This window comes from Camelina sativa, chromosome 16 (genome assembly GCF_000633955.1).
Source record: "Camelina sativa cultivar DH55 chromosome 16, Cs, whole genome shotgun sequence".
Classification (NCBI taxonomy): domain Eukaryota; kingdom Viridiplantae; phylum Streptophyta; class Magnoliopsida; order Brassicales; family Brassicaceae; genus Camelina; species Camelina sativa.
Genome location: NC_025700.1, coordinates 1,129,834 through 1,152,088, shown reverse-complemented (window position 1 = coordinate 1,152,088; position 22,255 = coordinate 1,129,834). Strand labels below are relative to the sequence as shown.

At 30.6% G+C, this 22,255-nt stretch overlaps 6 protein-coding genes and 1 long non-coding RNA gene across 8 annotated transcripts in view; 6 read left to right on the top strand and 1 right to left on the bottom strand.

Moving 5' to 3' along the window:
* On the bottom strand, nucleotides 1,271-3,327 carry LOC104749158 (E3 ubiquitin-protein ligase At1g63170-like). Its single transcript, XM_010470740.2, has 5 exons — nucleotides 2,601-3,327; nucleotides 2,378-2,497; nucleotides 2,159-2,291; nucleotides 1,890-2,054; nucleotides 1,271-1,797 (listed from the first exon to the last, which is right to left on the bottom strand). Exons 1-5 carry the CDS (start codon nucleotides 3,086-3,088, stop codon nucleotides 1,621-1,623), a joined length of 1,083 nt encoding a protein of 360 aa, XP_010469042.1. The 5' UTR covers nucleotides 3,089-3,327; the 3' UTR covers nucleotides 1,271-1,620.
* On the top strand, nucleotides 6,918-7,388 carry LOC109129422 (putative defensin-like protein 119). The gene is made up of 3 exons (XM_019237649.1): nucleotides 6,918-6,923; nucleotides 7,001-7,088; nucleotides 7,207-7,388. Exons 1-3 carry the CDS (start codon nucleotides 6,918-6,920, stop codon nucleotides 7,386-7,388), a joined length of 276 nt encoding a protein of 91 aa, XP_019093194.1.
* LOC104749157 lies at nucleotides 9,487-13,403 on the top strand. Of its 2 annotated transcripts, none has more exons than XR_761335.2 (4): nucleotides 9,487-9,698; nucleotides 9,962-10,001; nucleotides 10,083-10,215; nucleotides 13,233-13,403. It is a non-coding gene; the product is annotated as an uncharacterized LOC104749157 (long non-coding RNA). The 2 variants fall into 2 exon arrangements; XR_761336.2 differs by lacking the exon at nucleotides 13,233-13,403 and adding an exon at nucleotides 11,806-11,919.
* On the top strand, nucleotides 15,350-15,702 carry LOC109129667 (putative defensin-like protein 118). Its single transcript, XM_019238199.1, has 2 exons — nucleotides 15,350-15,398; nucleotides 15,518-15,702. The coding sequence occupies exons 1-2, from the start codon at nucleotides 15,350-15,352 to the stop codon at nucleotides 15,700-15,702; spliced, it is 234 nt and encodes a 77-aa protein (XP_019093744.1).
* LOC109129657 (putative defensin-like protein 119) lies at nucleotides 18,536-18,996 on the top strand. The gene is made up of 2 exons (XM_019238183.1): nucleotides 18,536-18,627; nucleotides 18,754-18,996. Exons 1-2 carry the CDS (start codon nucleotides 18,579-18,581, stop codon nucleotides 18,930-18,932), a joined length of 228 nt encoding a protein of 75 aa, XP_019093728.1. The 5' UTR covers nucleotides 18,536-18,578; the 3' UTR covers nucleotides 18,933-18,996.
* Nucleotides 19,420-19,974, top strand: LOC109129654 (putative defensin-like protein 128). Its single transcript, XM_019238177.1, has 2 exons — nucleotides 19,420-19,498; nucleotides 19,637-19,974. Exons 1-2 carry the CDS (start codon nucleotides 19,450-19,452, stop codon nucleotides 19,813-19,815), a joined length of 228 nt encoding a protein of 75 aa, XP_019093722.1. The 5' UTR covers nucleotides 19,420-19,449; the 3' UTR covers nucleotides 19,816-19,974.
* Nucleotides 20,660-22,255, top strand: part of LOC104753210 (putative pentatricopeptide repeat-containing protein At1g68930) — a 3,204-nt gene continuing 1,608 nt past the window's right edge. Inside the window, exons 1-2 of the mRNA XM_019237648.1 lie at nucleotides 20,660-20,739; nucleotides 20,909-22,253. Of these exons, the coding sequence (XP_019093193.1) occupies nucleotides 20,988-22,253 (1,266 nt within the window). The 5' untranslated portion in view covers nucleotides 20,660-20,739; nucleotides 20,909-20,987. The remainder of the gene's footprint in view (nucleotides 20,740-20,908; nucleotides 22,254-22,255) is intronic.

Below are 22,255 nucleotides of genomic sequence, written 5' to 3'. Positions count from 1 at the left end.
CCCCCCCAAAAAAAAAAAGAAAAAAGAACGCTATAAACTGATACTCTAGCATATTATTATGCCTAATTCGTATGATTCAAAGTAGCGATGAATGGAGCATGAATATTAAAATACGACTTTTTAATTTAAATAAAATATCGAATAGAAAAGGCAAATAATCAATTTAATCGGTTTAAATTGTATAACAATTGTAAGAAGAGAAGCCAATAATTGCATAGAGAAAAGAAATAAAAAAATAGTCTTGGATCGTATTGGGATATTGTAACGTTAGTTAGATGGTTGGTATTAATTATAAATGGTTACGAATTCTTTTTTTTTTCCCAAAAAGTTCATTTTATATATATGATATCAACTTCCATCATCATCCAAACAGAAGCATTTAGGGGAGTCTAAGTTATTACAGCCAACTGGAAACCAAATTATCTTTAAGTTACAACATAACCATTATAATTAGATGGAAGAAGATGAAGTAAGTCCATCGCCATCACTTCACAGTAAGACCTCTCATACAATGAAGATCATTGTACCTAGTCTTAAAGCATACATCATGAGCAGGAGTAATGATCGATTCTTAAACACCATCTCCTCATCTGCCAAAAAGTTTTCAACTAAAGGTCTTTATGAATTTCTTCCACGACCTTTATCCTTCATCAAAAAACAACCGCAGGGCACACCTGAGCGTTGTTTTAACGAACCTGAGCGTGAGGAAGGACCCCTTTGGAGAGGGTTAACAGCAAGAAATTCCTCCAGATTCGGTCCAGGATTAACATGTCTTGGAGGTTGCGAGATGGGAGAATAGGAGGATAGCTCAGAGCTTTGATCCGAGTGAGTTCCTTCAGGAGCACAGTGGTGATTGGAACCCACACCTTCTTCCCTAACAGGAACTGCTGGAACCTCTAAACACTCGTCATGAACGATCGGGGGAGCAAGATACGGACAATGATCTGAGTTATGATTGATACGGCAACAATTGGTGCAGATCCTTATAAGTTTCTCATACTCAAAACCTATCATGGCCCCTTCTCCTGATTCAAATCTGACTCTTCTAAAAAACCGGATACGGTCAGTGATCCCAATTCTGATCTTGATTCTGATAAAAGCAATCTGAAATGGTTACGAATTCAATACTATATTTTTCGAAAATTATACTAGTCATAAAGGAAAAAATAATGAAATCCTGTTTTGAAAAATAAACAATTGTTTTCTTTCGTTCTCAAGTTGACAAGTTCGATTTAGATAATATGATCTTTTTCTCTTTTTGACCTCTTACTACAATAGCAATGACGTCACCTCACACACAACAATATAAACATGGTTTCATCACCGTATTAACTTATCTAATTCGGATCTAATCAAGCCGTTGACTGAAAAACTTAAAACCCCAAACGGTTCTCATCACACCTGACTCCCTGAAGAACAATTTCCAACCGAACTATATACTACTTATTGCATTTTACAAATATATATTATATATCCAAAAAAAAAAAGACAAGACATGCAGCTTCGTCTCGAAACAAATCTCGAGGTCTTCTTTCTTGTTCATGCCTCTGTAATGGCCAAAGAATACTCTTATCACATTCCACAAAGATTGAGCGAGCAGCAACAAAATCTTTCTCCTACTCACACTTGCTCACTACCACTAGGTTCGCCATTTTTGAGAATATTGAATTTGCAGAGAGGGCAAGTGGCGTTGATCCTTAGCCATTTGTCTACACATAAACTGTGGAAATGGTGTCTACAAGGAAGTTCCCTTAGTTCTACTCCATCTTCATAACCACATAGACAAATGCTGCATTCCTGCAATCGTTTTTTTTTTTCCCTCAAATCATTTCAGTATCTTTATCCAAAAAAAAATTCGACAGAGGTTTGGTTTATGGTTGGTTACTTACAGCATCTTCGCTACATAACACACGTTCGGTTTGAGACTCGGCACCTAACCCAGTCATGATCCCACCTTGAGTTTCCCGGATTTCGCCATTCACTTTCTCGGAATTCTTAACTGTGAGGAACTTGAATTTTAAAAGTCTTTCTATCTCTTCATCCGCTGCACCTTCCTGACAATACATATAGAAAAAATTGCTAGTTATTATTAGGGATTCATTCCATCAAGAAACATTTGTTCTTCATCCTCATAGTGTTGTTGTTATCTTTTTTTTACCTGATCTGCTAATGCGTACAAGATGGCGATGATGCAAGGCAAACAGCAACAAACAGCAATACCGATAAGACTAGCAACCGCAACGCAAATGACAACAAACATAACATCAAAGGCAAGGAATGCAACACAGAGCCTGCAAAAGTTCAAATCAAGAAACAAAATCTATCATTGAGGAATCACAACAAACAAACTAAACAAACAAACAATCAAGAAACAAACCAGTAGAGCTGAGGGGAAGATTGAGGTAGTCCCTCAGTATCAGCTGTGACCCAATAAAACCCAATGATCCACCAGACAAAAGAGAACATGGTATTCGCAGATTCAAGGTGCTTGGTGAAGCTGAAACACATAGAGGATCCCATCATCTATTGAAGTTTTGTATATACAACAACAATCCTAAAGATGAGAGAGAAAGAGAGAGAGAGAGAATAAGAAATTAAACCTAGTTCCATCAGCATCGTTAATGATATAGCCATCATCATCATCAGATTCTTCGTCTTCTTCACTTCCGCCGCTGAGAGATCCGTGATTGGAGGAATCATCATCATTAATATTAGCTTCTCGGCGGCGACGTTTGTACTCAGCGATGACACAGGCAACGTGAAACAAACATTGGAGATTGTACCCAACAATCCAAACCCTAAGAGGAACAAGAGGATCTTCTTGTTGAGAAGTAAACCCTAGAATCGCGACAGAGACAACCACAAAGACGAAATTCCAAAGTATATCGAGAACAATAATGGGCTTAGAGTAAGCCCATTGACTCTGGCGTTCCTCAAGCTGCTCAGCGGCAACCTCACGGACTCTAACGGATGGCTCACGGAGCATCATCCGACGGTTGCTTGCACGGCGGATAAGTCTCGACGCTGCGCCACGAAGCTGCTGAGAGGACCGTCGTCTGTTCCGGCCAAGAAGCGGCGAAACGTCCATCGCCGGGAAAAAAAGAAAAAGATTTTGGATCTTGGGTAAATCAATCAATCGGGTTGATCCAGAATCTTGATGGGTCGTCGGGCTTCAATTCCCAGGAGGAAATCAAATCGATCGAACGGGTGTAGAATGGATGAATTCTCGAGGCTTGGTTTTGGAGTTGAGAGGATCGGAGGAGGAGGAGGAGGACCGAACCACTTTTTGTTTTTTTGTTTCTCGATAATTGTAAACACGGCAAGATACATACAGATGTACTTTTTTTCTTTTTCTAAATTACATATCATTTATTAATTACAATATTGAAAAAAATGCAAATGATTTTATTAATATAATAATATTGTGTAGGAGTATATATATCTATATATATATTTTTTTTTATAAGCAAAAATTAGAAAATAGTTAAAAAGTATATATAGTTATTGACGACCCCCACGGCTATTTGGGTATCCAAGGATGTAAAAGTGTTGGTGCAACTCCAGTCTTTCTGGTAAAATAAATCCCATCTTTTTTAGCAGTGTATTCACGTAGTTGACCACATCGATATGTAGCGGCTGATCGATATGCTCGAAATATATCACGATAATATTCCTTATTATCTTTACCTTTGTACGATATGTAACAGCTGATTACAAACCTTTTCCAGATGATTGTTGGCTCGTCGAATAGACATTCATATACTTTGCCAGTTATTAATTTTCTTAATGTGAAATCTTTGCTTGGGTTCTTTCCACGACAATGAACATTGAGAACTAGACCATCATGAAGCTTGTTAATAACGTTTACATAACTAGGCATGCAAGCTTCATTCAACCCATAACACATTGCAATGACTAACATCGTCAAACTTATCAACTTATTCATTTTTGTTTTTTTGATGAAAAATGATTTCTTTGTTTTTTTTTTTTTTTTTTATAATAAGGGAATCAATCTGATCTAGTATTTATACTTCTTTTTTTGTTCTGTGCAAAATATTTTACATTTATTTACAGACATTAATCTATTTATGGCACTTTTTTTTTGAAACATTTTTTGATTTAAAAAAACATTAACCAATAGAACACTTGGTTAAATAAGAGTTTCGTGTAGAAAATTATGCTTCGCCACACTATAAATTCAACGCTAAAATCAAATTAAAAAAAAAATCAACTGTCAGATCCAATAAACCTATTTAAATGTTTTATTTAAAAATATTAAAGCTATCGGTTGAAATATATTATAGAAGTTTAACATATATATATTATTTTTCTCAATCAAAATTTAAATTGCTGAAATTTGGAAATCTATAATAAATTTGTACTAAAATTATTAAGCAAATAAATCTGTCTATCATTTCATATCTTAATATTTGACTTTTGTACACTCATTTTGACTCATCAAACATTTTTAAAAAGTGGACATACAGGAGCGGTTCAAGGCTTATGAGGGGTGGAGCAAGTGCACCATGCTCGTTTCTTAATTCTTGTAAATATTAGTTAAGTTGTATGGTATATGTATACCTATTAAAATCAAGAAGTTTCTTTAGTTTCTTAAGGTTGTGCCCCACTTAAAAATACTAAGTTAGTGTAGTTTATCTATTAAAATCAACAAAAATATCATGTAAATTTACATAAATTATGAATTTATGATAATATTGGAACCATATTTTACATAGAGATTTCAAAAAAATTATAATTTATTATCTTATTGAATTTTGTTATTTTTTACACCGTCTCGTCTTGGGACTAGTAAAATTTTTTAATTTATAGTGTTTATTAATTTATAGAGTATTCATTTATAGATATTTTACTGTATATATATATTTTTAATTACATACCATTACCAATTATGATATTGAAAAATATGCAATGAGTTTATTTAAAGTCTATGAATTTACAAAAATATATAAATTTATTTATTTTTATAAGCGACAATTAGAAAATAGTTAAAAATATATATATATATATATATTGACGACCCCCACGGCTATTTGGGTACCCAAGGAAATAAAAATGTTGGTGCAACTCCAGTCTTTCTGGTAAAATAAATCCCATCTTTGCCAGCAGTGTATTCACGTAGCTGACCACATAGAGAAGTAGCGGCTGATCGGTATGCTCGAAATATATCACGATAATATTCCTTATTATCTTTACCCCTGTACGATATGTAACAGCTGATTACCTTCCTTTTCCAAATGATTAATGGCTCGTCGAATGGTAAATCATATACTTGACCATTTTTTAGTGTTAATGGTGCTAAATTATTTGTTGGGTTCTTTTGACGACAATGAACATTGTGAACTAGACCATCATGAAGCTTGTTAACAACGTTTACAGAACCTGCAAGTGTGCAAGCTTCATTCAACCCAAAGCACATTGCAGTGACTACCATCATCAAACTTATCAACTTATTCATTTTGGTCTTTTGATGAAAACTGATCTATTTCTTCTTTTTTTTTGTACTAAGGGAATTACTCTCTAGTACTTATACTTTTTCTGTTCTGTGCAAAATATTTTACATTATTTATCAGACAATCTATTTATGGCATTACTTTTTTTGTTTGAAACATGTTTGTTTTTTGATTTCAAAAAAACATCAACCAATAGAACATTCGGTCAAATGAGAGTTTTGTGTAGAAAATTATGTTTGGACACACTATAAATTCACACCGCTAAAATCAAATTAGAAAAAATCAACTATTAGATCTAATAAAACTATTTAAATGTATTATTTAAAAATATTAAAGCTATCGGTTGAAATATAATATATTTTTCTAAACCAAAAACAAAATTGGTGAAATTTGGAAATCTATTATAAATTTGTACTAAATTATTAAGCAAATAAATTTGTCTACCATTTCATATCTTAATATTTGACTTTTGTACACTCATTTTGATTTCATAGACATATTTTAAAAGTGGACATATACAGTACTTGAAAAACAAGTATAAGTGATAAGATAACACATTTGACGTTGGCAAACTAACTGAAATACAATATCCGTCAAAATATCTAAATTTAAGAGTTCAAACTTCATAAACATGTATAGATATGATGTAGTTAGAAATGGACATAGTATATCTAAAGGATCTTCTTACACCTTGTTTTCAAAAGACTAGTTAACCCGTGTAGCTTATTTTACATGAATTTCAGAATTGTAAGACAATCACTTTAATTTGGTTACATTGTATATTTTATAGATAAAAATCTATGAGAATGCATGCATCTTGGACCATTCAATGTATAATGTATACAAACATTTGATGTGGGTGTGATATGCATATGAAACAATAATCCTCGATAATTAATACATTGCGTACCTTTATTTGTTTTTTTTAACGTAGTGGGAACAAGAATTCATATATTTTTAATTCTATTAAAATACTATTCTTTTCTATTAAAATGTTGCAAAAAATAATCATTAGAATTAAAAAAGAATGTTTTTCAAATCTTTTACTCCCGCCGTTTCAAAATATAAGATGTTTTAGAGAAGTTTTTTGTTTCATAATATATAATGTTTTCAAGTTTCCATAGAACTTTTAGATTAGTTTAATATTTTATATTATGCAGTATTGTTTCTGATTGGTTGAACTTGTTAAAAGTAAAGATTTCTTAATCTGTGTGTTTTAGTTAAAACATTCTATATTTTGAAACGGAGGGAGTATAATACCACTTTAAAATCTGTATTTTATGACTTTATTAGTTATACGTTGCTTATTGCAGTCCTTCCTATTCATATATTTTTATGATTTTGTTTCCGTTCCTTTTTTCTTTCAACGATTTTGTTTCCTTTCCCAACATTTTTATATCCTTCCTATTCATATATTACTACTATTTTTGATGTTGGGAAATAGATATGCTAGTAATAAATTCTTAGTGTATATATGTGACTCTCTGCATGTGTACATTGCCATTAAGTCATTAACACATTCCAGCTAGTTTTTTTTACTTTCATTTCTTTTGTATAAAACATCAAAATTGACTAAAGCCACAGTTCTTGCTATCTTTATGATCGTCCTCGTTTTTGGTTTGTTTTACATCTACCATCCTCTAAACATATTAAAACATTTATAATTATTATTTGTCTCAGCATTTTGTATTCTATAAGAATTGTTTTTAAAATTTATGTTTTAAATATTCATCAGGGATGGCGACGGCAGAGTCGACGCAAGGACAAGAAATATGTCATGATATTTTAATGAAAGGTCAAACTTGTGTCCCTGGCACCTGTGCCACTCTTTGTAAGCAAAAATGGAAAGGAAGTGGCAAGTGCTTCCCAAACGGATTTACTCAGAGCTGCCTCTGCACGTTTCCTTGCAATTCTTGATTTATTTATTTTTTGTTTTAAAATTTGTAATCTATAAATATTAATAATAGTAATAAAAATAATATTGACGCGAAATAAACATAAACATGTTACGGTTTTCAATCTTATATGAATTCTGATTTCTCCTTTTATATTTTATGATATGAGCTATTATAAGCTAAGCGCATGTGCCATGTAGTGATAGATCATTGATAGAACAAATAATTAAATTTAATTGGCATGTTGCATAAATTAGAAATTTAATGCAAAAAAAAAAGAAACAATGATTTACAGTGAAACAAACAAATCTTCAAACATAAATCTTTCAAAGTAGAATGAGTATTTATTTAATTATTATATCAGAAGTTTAAAAATGAAAAAAAAAAATGGTATTTGGATTCAATTCTATTTTGTTCTAAGAATTTATTCAAAGTAGAATGAGTATTCTTTTTTTTTTCCTCATTATTGTTATTATTATTTTTACATCATTTGAACTTTGAAGAGATTTCTTTCCAAAGCAAAATGCTTCCATATCCTTTATCCCTTTGGCTTGTCAAAACATAAGGCTGTAACTATCATCAATACTAGATTTTAACCCGCGGTACACTGCGGGCCAATTTTATAATAATTGTTTTAAAATGAGTTAATTCTTAAAAATTAAGAAATGTAAGATTGTATAATGTATAATCTTGAAATTAGTAAAATTAGTAATTTTTGTGACATACAGTTTCTTGTTCTTGTATAATAACTGTATAATTTTTATTTTTAATTTTGATTGGAGTATATTATCTACAATTCTAGGCACTATCAGCAAAACAATGCGGGTCCGACTTTTGATTCACGTACAATGGAGTATATTATGTCCGCACGTACGTGTGGGTCCAAACTTTTGATTCATATAGAAATAAGTTGAAAATTTACGATTCGAGAATATTTGGGATGAGGTCATAGTTTTAAGTAGTTTTGGTTCAATGCGATACTTCTAAGGAGTAAATAGGTCGTCGATCCTTAACGTGATTATGACATATGTCATATTTTGGATTGTTAATAAAGTTTTTATTTTGTATATTTGAATTATCTAAGACTTATATATACCATCGTGATTACAATTTTTAAATTTTTATTTTTATTATGTTATATTAACATTTTCTCAGTTTCTCAACATTTATTAGGTTGGTTATAAAATCATTGTAATAAAGTAGATAATTTCCACCAATTGTTCATCTAAAATATATTTGGAGTAAAAAACAATTCATGGTTAAAGAAATTAAGCCACAAAACAATTTAGTAATTATAAGAACTATAATTATGCCAAAATGAAAGTAAAGCAACATAAAATTTGTTTAATGTGTTCAGAAGATATTTTATAAGTGGTGAATGGTGATAAAGAGCATATTTTAACAATAAAATTATTTTGGGTGTAAGAACATATTTTTAATGGTAAAATATAGAGTAAAATTGTATATGCTTACTAATTAGATGTTGCTTTGATGAACTCTTTGCATATAAAATATTTTGTGAATAAGTTCGGTAACGTTTTTAAAATTTGACAATAATAATATTCGTAATGATGAGTATTTGGCAAAAAATTTGGTGGGATATAATTTAGCTTTAAATTATTGTAATAATTTTTATAATATATTAAAAATGTATAAATATAAATAAGTGTATGAAGGTAAATACAAATATGATTTTTTCTCTAACTAAAATTATGTATATTTATTTCAGGAAATAAATTTTCTTTTTATATTTTTATATATTTTTTTAAGATTTAGGATTTATTTTCTTCATGTGCGGATCCGACTCTATTTCTTGTAATTTTTGTGACATACAGTTTCTTGTTCTTGTATAATAACTGTATAATTTTTATTTTTAATTTTGATTGGAGTATATTATCTACAATTCTAGACACTATCAGCAAAACAATGTTTCCTCGTAATGTTAGTGTATAAGTTATATAATCTATGTTTTTATAACTTATTCTATGTATTACTTGTACACCCATTTTTCTAAAAAAAAACAAAAATCACATTGGGTCTGTAGAGGCCCATAAAAAGAAAGACAAATTGACCATCAAATATTAATGAGTCTAAAATTGTGTGGCCCTGGACATCACAAATTTAATCGTTTTGACCCATGTTCTCTCACACTCTCTCGTCGTTTTTGTCTGTATGTTTTTTTTTGGATATGAAGAACATATCTGGATAATTTTTTGTCTGTCCAGATGTCCTTTTGAATTTCGTTTTTTTCCCGATCAAAACGATTAAAGTCCATACAGTGTCCGATGAGATTGAAGTTGGTCATAATCTCCGGAATTATAAAGTCATGAAGGTATTTTTTGATCAATAATTGTACTGCGACTCTTTAGGTTTGCTTTATGAGTCTTTCGGTTTGCTATTATATATGATTTGATGCAATCAATTTTCTGTTTTCCAAAATCGGGTTTTGGGATTGAATATTGTTTAACCAAGGAAATTTTAGAATTCTAAATGACATTCTTATTACTCCAACTGCGTTCTGGGTTTTGTTCAAAAACTTCTATAAATCTGACGGATCTTTGTCTTTAATGAAATTCTGAGCTTCTATCCAAACAGGGTTGATATGCACTTGTGATGCATCATAGGAATTAGACAGGTATCTACTTCCTGTTATTTCTTTGTTTTAAATATTTGATATAAACCAAAATATATTTTCATATATATTTGTTTTATTTAGGAAGATGTGAGCCGAATATTACCTTTGTATGTTTTCACTTTGACAAACCAAAATGACACCATTTGATGCCAAAATGACACCATTTGATGCCTCGCAGGCTCCAAAAACTCTGTCAGCGAATGAGCCCCACAAGGTACACATACCCTCTCGTCTCTGTCAATAAAAATCTATTTTTAATTCATGTTTTTTTTGAATAGAGGCTTAAAATTAGGCACATAAATGTAACCTTTTGTCCCGCATCTCAAACACAAGTTTATGCGTCGGCTTGTTGTTAAATCCAACTGTCTCCACATCACCAATGTTCACCACTTGACCGATCACGTCTGAAAATGTTGTACCACAAATAGAAACCATTAGAGGAAGTAAATGTTTTGAAACCATAGATACTTTAAAAATCTTATTATATAAAGTTGGGTTTTGAAATTTAGTCATTAACAAGATTTTAACATGTGAAGTTATTAATCTCAGATTTTGACATGTGTAAAAGTTAATATTTAATAGGAAGAATTTGATTACAACAAAAATAAATATTTTGTTTTAAAAAATATTAATATTGTAAAAAGATAATTATCAAAAATTACAGAATTTATAAAAATACAAAGTTTTTTAAAATAACTATAAGGAGATTACCTATATATATATATATATTTCATAAAATTAGAAATTATAATATTATTTAATTATTTTTAATTTTAAGTTATTAATTCAAAAAATAATATAGAAAAAGGGATTAAGGAAAATACATAGTTAATTATTAATTCTAAATTTTGTAAATACTCACTTCTATATAAACATAGATCGTCTCATATTTAAATTTTTTATTCAAAAACAATGTTTTTAACTTTTTTTTAATTGGGAAATTGTTTTTTAATGGAAAAGTAAATTTTTCTTATTTTTTTTAACCAAAATTTCTTCCTACTTTCTCCTTTTTCAGTTGGAAATATAAGTAAGATTAATATGTTGACCCAAAAAAAGATTAATATATGCATCTTCTTTTACTAATACTGTATTTTAAAATTTATTTTAGTATTTTTAGATTGTTTTATTTAATTTATATTTTCATCTTTGAATTATTTGGGATTCATATATTACCGTGCTTATAATTTTCTATTGTTTCTTATATTATATCAAATTAATTTTCTTCTAATTTCTCAACCTTGATTGGTTGATCATAAATCCTTCTTTCTTTTTGCAAACATAAGTGTTACCATTATTCATTTAATCCCAAAGGGAGATAAAGAGTAAAAGCTCATCAATCTAATGGATGGATAAAATAGGCTAATCAAACACAAGCTTACAACAAACATAGATAGATAGATTGGAAAAACATAAATCGTTGTTGATAGATCCATAGGAGTTCAAAGACAGTGACACCCTGGTTTGTGGAAAGGACAAGTTTTTAAAGCTTTTGAAACGTAACAAACTGGCCATCAAATATGAGTCGGTCCACAGGCCGGGAATAAATGTAGGACCCACTTAGGATGTGAGCCCATGGTCTGCGAGTGGACATGGGCTCACTAAGCAAGGTGGCGGTTGAGGCGTTACAAAGATAGAGACTATATCATGGTATGTTAAAGACACTTCCGGGAATACATTGGAAAATTTAACATTAGTTACTATTAAATGATTTTGTGACGTTAGAAAAAGATTTTTACTTTTATTGGTTGTCAGAGCAAGCCATTTTGAGATAGCAAAAAGACGTGAACATTTTCTTTTCACACAGGAGGAGGGCAGATCCGAGGTTCTTTTTATGGTGGATAAAGTTGGACACAAGGTTATCTCCCCAAGGGAAGAAGGTGGAGGAGGTTGGACGCAATGTTATCTCCCCAAGGGAGGAAGGCAGAGCCAAGGTTCTCTCCACGGTGGAGGAAGGCAGAGCCAAGGTTCTCTCCACGGTAGAGGAGGTTGGACGCAAGGTTCTCTTAATAAGGGATGAGGGCAGAGCCGAGGTACTCTCCATGGTGGTCATATATTATTGTGATGATACATCATTGATTAGTATATTTGTAATATATAAACACATTAACCCAACTATTTTACTTTCATTTCTGCATAGTTACTATCACGAATACATTGGGAAATTTAACATTAGTTACTATCAATAGATTTTGTGACCTTAGAAAAATGTTTTTATTTTCATTGGTTGTCAGAGCAAGCCATTTTGAGATAGCAAAAAGACATGAACATGTTCTGTCCACATAGTATGAGGGCAGAGCCGAGGTTTTCTCTATGGCTGAGAAGGTTGGACACAAGGTTATCTACCCAAGGGAGGAAGGTGGAGGAGGTTGGATGCAAGGTTATCTCCCCAAAAGAGGAAGGCACAACCAAGGTTCTCTCCATGGTGGAAGAGGTTGGACGCAAGGTTCTCTCCATAAAGGATGAGGGCGGCGTCGAGGTTTTCTCCATGGTGGTCATACATTATTGTGATGATACATCACTGATTAGTATATTATGTAATATATTTTTTATTCAAAATATTTTTTGAGCCAATAATTTTAGTAATAAAAACTATGCAGAAGTGAAAGTAAAATAGTTGGCTTAATGTGTTCATATATACATTTTGTAGGTGGTGATAAAGAATATATTTGTAACATAGAGTATATTTAGGTGTAAAAATGCACTTTTAATAGTAACATACATAAAAATATTTGTAAATTGATATAAATCAGTGTATTATAACAAAAATAAAATTTATAAATAACATACAACAAATTTTAATATATTTTTGTTAAATTTTAATTTAATTTATATAACTTTAAACCCGCACATCGGGGGGGGGTCCTAATCTAGTATAATAAGAAATCAAAAACATTTACCCATCAACATGTTAGTGTTAAGGTCTGAATCCTCAACTCTTGCAAACTTTGTCAAGCTCAGGAAGTTTGAGTCAGACTTAGGATCACTATCATTGGTGAGACTGTGTTTATATAGTCTGCAATTGGGAATTGTTATGATTGCGTATAAAGAAGAAAGAATATATGGGATTCTCTATTGTTGGGAAGTTTAGATTTTTCTGCTGATAGGATTTAGCAAATCACGTTCAGTAATTTGCGGATTTTTAGGAATATTAGGGGATGTTATGGTTGCGATATCTTGAAGATTGATATCAAAATAATATAGATTGATTATGATTGATTGTTGAATTTGCAGAAAACACGGCTTGAAGTCGAAGGAAGTTAAGATGTAATATAGTTTCTATATTTTCGGGCAACGAAGCTGTGTTTTTTTTTTCATTTTTTTCTAATATTAATTATAATGACATTGTCTGTAAATAAGTCTGAACTCAAAGCCTTCTTCTGATGATGTGAAAATGTTAATATAGATTTGACCTTTTTCTCTTCTTTCTTGCTAATTAGTAATTAAGATGATTAGTATTTATAATGACATTTTTTTTTTTGCTATTCAAACATAGGATTGACTAATGAATCCATGCAGCTTATTTCACATGAATTTCAGAATTGTAAGATAATCTATTTGATTTTGTTACGTTGTATATTTTATAGATAAAAATTTATGAGAATGCATCGTGTGGACCATTCAGTGTATACAAAAATTTGATGTTACGTTGGTGTTATATGCATAATGCATGTGTTACAATTATATACTCGATAAATCTTTTATAATACTTGAAAATCTGAAATTTATGATATTATTTCTATTCGATCAAATCACATAAAAATATTTTTGTCCAATATACCCCCACCCCCACCCCACTCGATTAACCCATATAGCTTATCTTACATGAATTTCAGAATCTTAAGATAATCAATTTGATGATTCTTTGTTAAAAAATAAAAGATAATCAATTTGATTTTGTTAAGTTGTATAATTTATGGATAAAAACGCTACGAGATCTGCATATTCAATGTATATAATTTTTTTAATTCTAATCATTAGTTATACGTTGCTTATCTATATATACATTTTTGGGTTCTACCCTTTTGATTTTGCTTATTTAAAATTTTAGTCCCTACAAAATTGCACTAAAAGCAAGAAGTAAAATATGGTAAATTGACAAAATTAATTTTTTATAGAAACTAATTAATTCTACTTAAATTTCTTATTAATAGCAAATTTCTTTTCTATATATGTATTCCAAAATAAAAAAAAAATAGAAAAATCACTTATTAAACTGTATACACTGAAAAATAAACAATCAATTAAATTAAATAATTATATATCAAACAAATAGTATTATTTTAAATAAAGAAAACAGTTAATTATTCTGATTAAATATACATTATACAAACAGTTATAATTCATAATTTTAGTGTTTTTCATGATAAAATTATAATACTTTAAGAATAATTGTATCACTAAATATAAAAAGATTAAAAATTAAAAATATATAATTTTATTACTAAATTAAATACCGCTAAAGTCAAACATCATTATAAATAAAATTAAATAAGTGTCATGTGGGTTAAATCCTAGTTATGTTCTTATTTGCTTTCATTTTAATTGATTTTGTTGTATATATCCAATATATTCATATATTTTTATAATGGGAAATAGATATGCTAGTAATAAATTCTCAATATATATATATATATACAACAAAATCAATTATATATATATAGGAAGGATATATACAATAAATGAAGTCTCTACATTTGTACATTGCCATTAACATTCCTGGTTTTTTTACTTAACTTTGATTTTTGATTGATTTTGTTGTATAAATCCTTCCTATTCTTGTGGGAAAAAAAATAAAATCCTTCCTATTTGTTGAAACGAAAAACAACAAATAAATTGATTCGAGTGAGAGATAGAATCTGGGCGGACTTTCGGTTTAAATTGAAGTGAATTAAGAAGAATTACGAACTGGACTTTTGTATTAGACTTTTTTGTTGGTCGTAGTTTAAAGATTACACATATCTCTTTCCTATCTCTATCCTCCCATATATAAACTAATCTGGCCTTCGAACTGTCTTCTCCATTTCCTCCGATGATCTCGGCCTGTATCCCACGATTTCCTCCGGAGATTGACCTCGACATTCCTTCTCCTGCGGGATCCTCTTTCTGGACTTGCGACAGGCCCACTTCCGCGGCAGACAATCAGCCCATGTTGGGCTTTTTCCGTTGGCCTTGGATCGTTGAAACCCAACACCAACACTATTCATATATATTATGATGAGAAATAGATATGCTAGTAATAAATTCTCAATACATATATATGACGGCGTCTCTACATGTGTGTACATTGCCATTAACATTCCTGGTTTTTTTACTTAACTTTTATTTTTATTTTATAAAATCATCAAAAGATGACTAAAGTCACTGTTCTTGCTATTTTTATGATCGTCCTCGTTTTAGGTTTGATTTATATCTACCATTCTCTAAACATTTTAAAATATTTATAGTTATTGTGTTGTCTCAGCAATTTTTATTCTATAAGAATTATTTTTAAAGATTATGTTTTAAATATTTATTAGGAATGATGACGGGAGAGACGCAAGGACAAGAAATGTGTCGTGATCTTCCAATGAAAGGTCAAAAGTGTGTCGCTGACACCTGTGCCACTGTCTGTAAGCAAAAATGGAATGGACGTGGCTTGTGCTTCCCAGACTTTAACGGACAAATTAAAGGCTGCCTCTGCACGTTTCCTTGCAAATCTTAATTTATTTATTTTTCGTTTTTATCAGTTGTTATCTATATAAACAATAATAATAAAAATAAAATATAATAATGACATGAAAAAGAATAAAAATGTTACGATCAATCTTATATGAATTCTGATTTCACTTTTTTTATATGACATGAGCTATTATAATAAGCTACTACTTGAGCTTATGTGCCATGTAGAAATGGATCATGGATAGAGCAATAATTAAATTCAATTGGTTCTAAAAAAAATACAAAACGAAACAATAATTTTAGTGTGAAACAAAAAAAACTTCAAACATGTACATCTTTCAAAGTGGAATGAGTATTTAATTATTATATTAAATCTTATGATAATTGACAACAAAATGAATGGAAAAAAAAACAATGATTTTACAGTGAAACAAACAAATCATCAAACATAAATCTTTCAAAGTAGAATGAGTATTTCTTTAATTATTATATCAGAAGTTTAAAAAATAATAAATGGTATTTGGATTCAATTCTGTTTTGTTCTATTTGAAGAGATTGCTTTATCTTTTTTTTTCTCTCATTATATTGTTATTATTATTTTTACATCATTTTAACTTTGAAGAGATTGCTTTTCCAAAGCAAATGCTTCCATATCATTTATCCCTTTGGCTTGTCAAAACATAAGCTTATGGTGTAACCCATCAATTATTTGACCTTTATCTCTTCTTTCTTGCTAATTAGTAATTAAGATGATTAGTATTTCTAATGACATTTTTTTTGCTATTCAAACATATGATTGACTAATTAACCCATGCAGCTTATTTTACATGAATTTCAGAACTGTAAGATAATCTATTTGATTTTGTTAAGTTGTATATTTTATAGATAAAAATTTATGAGAACGCATCTTGTGGACCAATCAATGTATACAAAAATTTGATGTTGGTGTTATATGCATGTGTTACGATAATATACTCGATAAAATATTGTTTACCTTCGTTTGATTTTAACGTAGTGGGGAACAAAAGAGACTTCAAATCTTTTACAATACTTGAAAATCTGTAATTTATGATACTATTTCTATTGGATCAAATCACATAAAAATATTATTGTCCAATATATATATACATTAACATTCCTGGTTTTTTTTTACTAACTTTTATTTTTAATTGATTTTGTTGTATATATTCTTCCTATATATATATATAATTGATTTTATTGTAGATATATATATCCTTCCTATTCAAATATTTTATGATGAGAAATAGATATGCTAGTAATAAATTCTCAATATATATATATATATATATATTTATGAAGCCTCTACATTTGTACATTACCATTAATTAACATTCTTGATTTTTTTTACTAAACTTTTATTTTTAATTGATTTTGTTGTATATATCCTCCCTATTCATGTATTTTAATATTTTATGATGGGAAATAGATATGCCAGTAATAATTTTTCAATATATATATATATATGTCGTCTCTCTACATGTGTTCATTGCCATTACCATTCCTGTTTTTTTGTACTTAACTTTCATTTTTATTGTATAAAATCATCAAAGATGACTAAAGCTACAGTTCTTGCTATCTTTATGATCGTCCTTGTTTTAGGTTTGATTTACATCTACCATTCTCTTAACATATTAAAATATTTATAGTTATATTTGTCTCAGCATTTTTTATTCTATAAGAATTGTTTTAAAGATTATGTTTTAAATATTTATCAGGGATGATGGCGTTAGAGACGAAAGGACAAGAAATGTGTCATGATCTTCCAATGAGAGGTCAAAAGTGTGTCGCTGACACCTGTGCCACTCTCTGTAAGCAAAACTGGAATGGAAGTGGCTTGTGCGTCCCAGACTTTAACGGACAAACTAAGGGCTGCCTCTGCACGTTTCGTTGCAAATCTTGATTTATTTATTTTTCGTTTTTATCAATTGTTATCTATAAACAACAAGAATAAAAATAAAATATTATAATGATATGAAAAAGGAAAAAAAAATGTTACAGTATTCAATCTTATATGAATTCTGATTTCACATTTTTTTTTATATGACATGAGCTATTATAAAAAAAAAAATTTGGACAAAAAGAGCTATTATAACAAGCTACTACTTGAGCTTATGTGCCATGTAGAAATGGATCATGGATAGAGCAATTACTAAATTCAATTGGTAATGAAAAAAATATACAAAACAAAATAATAATTTTACAGTGAAACAAAAAATCTTCAAACATATACATCTTTCAAATATTGTCCGTTTGGGAACCGATAAAATATTATTTGGATTCAATTAAATAATATCCTCGATAAAATATTGTATACCTTCGTTTGTTTTTAACGTAGTGGGAACAAATGAGACTTTAGAAGAATTCATCTATTCTTTTTTATTATTATTAAAATGTTGTAAACTATAATCATTAGAAACAAAAAAAGATTTTTTTTTTCAAATCTTTTATAATACTTAAAATTTTGTAATTTATGATATTATTTATATTCGATCAAATTACATAAAAATATTTTTGTCCAATACCCCCCTAATTAACCTATATAGGTTATCTTACATGAATATCANCAGAATCATAAGATAATCAATTTGATTTTGTTACGTTATATAATTTATAAATAAAAAATCTACGAGATCTGCATCTTCGACCATTAAATGTATACAATTTTTGTTTTTTAATTATTAGTTATATACGTTGCTTATTGTGTTCTTATTTGCTTTCATTTAAATTGATTTTGTTGTATATATCCTTCTCATCGTATATTTTTATGATCGGAAATAGATATGCTAGTAATAAATTCTTCATATATATATATATAATGTCTCTACATGTGTACATTACCATTAACATTCCTGGTTTTTTTCACGTAACTTTCATTTTTTTTATATAAAATCATCAAAGATGACTAAAGCCATAGTTCTTGCTATCTTTATGATCGTCCTCGTTTTAGGTTTGATTTTTACACATCTACCATTCTATAAACATATTAAAATATTTGTAGTTATTGTTTGTCTCAACATTTTTATTCTATAAGAATTGTTTTAAAGATAATGTTTTTTTTTTAAATATTTATCAGGAATGATGATGGGAGAGACGCAAGGACAAGAAATGTGTCGTGATGTTGCAATGAGAGGTCAAAACTGTGTCGCTCACACTTGTGCCACTTTCTGTAAGCAAAAATGGAATGGAAGTGGCTTATGCTTCCCAAACGGACAAATTAAGAGCTGCCTCTGCATGTTTCCTTGCAAATCTTGATTTTTGTTATGTTTTTGTTTTTTTATCAATTGTTATCTATAAACAATAATAATAATAATAAAATATTATAATGACATGAAAAAAGAAAAAAAATATTACGGTATTCAATCTTAAAAATGATATGTGAATTCAATTATATTTTGTTCTATTTGAAGAGATTGCTTCTTCTTTTCTTTTTATTTTTCTCATAATTTTTTTTTTTTACATCATTAGAAGAGATTGCTTTCCAAATCAAATGCTTCCATATCAATATCCCTTTGGCTAGCTTGTAAAACCATAAGCTTATTATGGATATAACTATCATTTTATTTGACTTTTTTTTTTCTCTTCTTTCTTGCTAATTAACATCTGATTGCTTTCCAAATCAAATGATTCCATTTTTTTTTGCTAGTCAAACATAGCACTGATAGTACATTAGATACGTATACATACAATTCATGTATATATATATACACATGTATAGAGATGATATTTACATGTACAATACAAATTCTGATATATCCTGTTAAATCATTTTATGATGACTAAAATCACCATTGTTGCTATCTTCATTGTTTTCTTCCTAGGTTTGTTTAACATTTTAACATTCTCTAAGTATTATTATAAAATCAGTAAGAGATTAATCAAATGATTTTCTCACGTTTTTACGCATTTTCTATTGAGACTTCATGTTTTTTTTTTTTTTATATATAATAAATATGTAGGGATGGTGGCAAAAGAGACGCAAGGGCAACATATATGTCATCAGGTTCTACTAAATGACCATTGTGATGGACCAACATGCACAGATCTGTGTGACAAGCAGCTGCAAGGAACTGGCCAGTGTTACATGACTGTTGACAGACGACTTATATGCATCTGTAATTATATTTGCAGACCTTGAGACCTGTTTGTTCTTCTTGTCTACCCATCAGGCATCAACCTTTCATCAATCCGTAATAATAAATAGTAAAAATTTCTTGCAATCTCATGGAAAAACATAAATATCCATCTTAAATGTGAAACTTTTACTTTGCCGTGTAGTTTAGCAGTTAGCACAAGACTACAAGTCCTACAAGTAAATGTGTAATCTTATTGGGTTGGTTGTTTCATAAAACGCATCGTTTTGTCAAGAGAGAGTGAATATTATTTTATAATTTATAAAACGCATCGTTTTGTCTAGAGAGAGTGGTGGTTGCATCACGACGTTTCGTCGTCGTGAAAGAGTTAAACTTTAATTTTGGTCCCGTCGTCTTCGTCGTCGTGATGCACAAATTGAATATCAGAAGCTTACGTCTACATTTGAAACCGTTTACTAATTACATTCACAGAAATGCTGATCGAACGAAACTTCACTCGAATCTGGTTTTGGGAGATTTTTCTAAATCCGGTCGGGTCAACGAAGCCCGCCAAGTGTTCGATAAAATGCCTGAGAGGGATGAGTTTACCTGGAACACTATGATCGTTGCTTACTCCAAGTCAGGGAGACTTTCTGATGCAGACCAGATTTTTCGTAGCAACCCAGTCAAGAATACAATCTCATGGAATGCTCTGATTTCTGGGTATTGCAAGCATGGACTTGAAGATGAAGCTTTGGGTTTGTTTTGGGAAATGCAGTTTGATGGGATAAAACCTAACGAGTACACTTTGGGGAGTGTTATTAGGTTGTGTACTTCGCTTGCTTTGCTTCTGAGAGGTGAAGAGATTCATGGGCATACAATAAAAACTGGGTTTGATTTGGATGTTAATGTGGTGAATGGTCTTCTCGCTATGTATGCACAATGCAAACGCATCTCTAAAGCTGAATACCTCTTTGAGACTATGTCAGGTGAGAAAAATAATGTTACATGGACTTCTATGCTCACTGGTTACTCTCAAAATGGATTTGCTTTCAAGGCAATCGAGTGTTTTAGGGATTTGACTAGAGAAGGAAACCAGTCGAATCAGTTTACATTTCCTAGTGTTTTGACTGCTTGTGCCTCGGTTTCTGCTCGCAGGGTAGGGGTCCAGGTACATGGCTGCATAGTTAAGAGTGGTTTCAAGACCAATATCTATGTTCAGAGCGCATTGATTGATATGTATGCTAAATGCAGAGACTTGGAAACGGCAAGAGCTTTGTTAGAAGGTATGGAAGCCGATGATGTGGTTTCTTGGAACTCGATGATTGTAGGGTGTGTTAGGCAAGGTCTTATAGAAGAAGCTCTGTCCTTTTTCGGAAGAATGCATGAGCGAGATATGAAAATAGATGATTTCACAATCCCATCCATCTTAAATTGTTTTGCTTTGTCTAGGACAGAAATAAAGATAGCTTCTTCTGCGCATTGTCTGATTGTGAAAACCGGGTATGGGACTTACAAACTTGTGAATAACGCTCTTGTGGATATGTATGCTAAAAGAGGAATTATGGATTCAGCGTTGAAAGTTTTTGAAGGGATGATTGAGAAGGATGTGATATCTTGGACGGCTCTAGTCACAGGCAATACACATAACGGATGTTATGAAGAGGCATTGAAGTTGTTCTGTAAAATGATAGTTGAAGGCATTTTTCCTGATCAGATTGTTACATCGAGTGTATTAAGTGCCTCGGCAGAGTTAACGCTTCTGGAGTTTGGGCAACAGGTACATGGGAATTATATTAAATCTGGTTTTCCATCATCTTTGTCAGTAAACAACTCTCTTGTGACAATGTACACAAAGTGCGGAAGCTTAGATGATGCGAATGTTATATTCAACTCTATGGAAATCAGAGATTTGATAACATGGACTACTCTAATTGTGGGTTACGCGAAAAACGGCAAAGCTAAGGACTCCCTAGAGTTATACTATCTAATGATAGGCAATGGCATAACACCAGATTACATTACCTTTATCGGGTTACTATTTGCTTGTAGTCATGCCGGTCTCATAGAAGAAGCTCAAAGCTACTTTGATTCGATGAGAGCAGTTTATGGTATCAGACCAGGACCTGAACACTATGCCTGTATGATTGATCTCTTTGGTAGATCTGGTGATTTCGTTAAAGTAGAGGAATTGCTGAATCAAATGGAGGTTGAACCAGATGCAACTGTATGGAAAGCGATTTTGGCTGCGAGTAGGAAGCATGGGAATATTGAGAATGGGGAAAGAGCAGCGAAAACTCTCATGGAATTGGAACCAAACAATGCTGTTCCTTATGTTTTGTTATCAAACATGTATGCTGCAGCAGGAAGACAAGACGAAGCTGCAAATGTTCGTAGATTGATGAAGTCTCGTAATATAAGCAAAGAGCCTGGTTGCAGTTGGGTTGAAGAGAAAGGTAAAGTTCATAGCTTTATGTCTGAAGATAGAAGACATCCGAGAATGGT

What these genes read in the sequence shown, in the direction of transcription:
- LOC109129422 (XM_019237649.1), top strand. An exon ending in TATGATCGTCCTCGTTTTTG is followed by an intron (nt 7,089 to 7,206) that starts GTTTGTTTTACA and finishes AATATTCATCAG; the next exon opens with GGATGGCGACGGCAGAGTCG.
- LOC109129654 (XM_019238177.1), top strand. Translation starts at nt 19,450, where the DNA reads ATGATGACTAAAATCACCATTGTTGCTATCTTCATTGTTTTCTTCCTA. An exon ending in CTTCATTGTTTTCTTCCTAG is followed by an intron (nt 19,499 to 19,636) that starts GTTTGTTTAACA and finishes ATAAATATGTAG; the next exon opens with GGATGGTGGCAAAAGAGACG.
- LOC109129667 (XM_019238199.1), top strand. Translation starts at nt 15,350, where the DNA reads ATGACTAAAGTCACTGTTCTTGCTATTTTTATGATCGTCCTCGTTTTA. An exon ending in TATGATCGTCCTCGTTTTAG is followed by an intron (nt 15,399 to 15,517) that starts GTTTGATTTATA and finishes AATATTTATTAG; the next exon opens with GAATGATGACGGGAGAGACG.
- LOC109129657 (XM_019238183.1), top strand. Translation starts at nt 18,579, where the DNA reads ATGACTAAAGCCATAGTTCTTGCTATCTTTATGATCGTCCTCGTTTTA. An exon ending in TATGATCGTCCTCGTTTTAG is followed by an intron (nt 18,628 to 18,753) that starts GTTTGATTTTTA and finishes AATATTTATCAG; the next exon opens with GAATGATGATGGGAGAGACG.
- LOC104749158 (XM_010470740.2), bottom strand. Translation starts at nt 3,088, where the DNA reads ATGGACGTTTCGCCGCTTCTTGGCCGGAACAGACGACGGTCCTCTCAG. An exon ending in TGTACGCATTAGCAGATCAG is followed by an intron (nt 2,055 to 2,158) that starts GTAAAAAAAAGA and finishes ATGTATTGTCAG; the next exon opens with GAAGGTGCAGCGGATGAAGA. An exon ending in TGTTATGTAGCGAAGATGCT is followed by an intron (nt 1,798 to 1,889) that starts GTAAGTAACCAA and finishes AAACGATTGCAG; the next exon opens with GAATGCAGCATTTGTCTATG.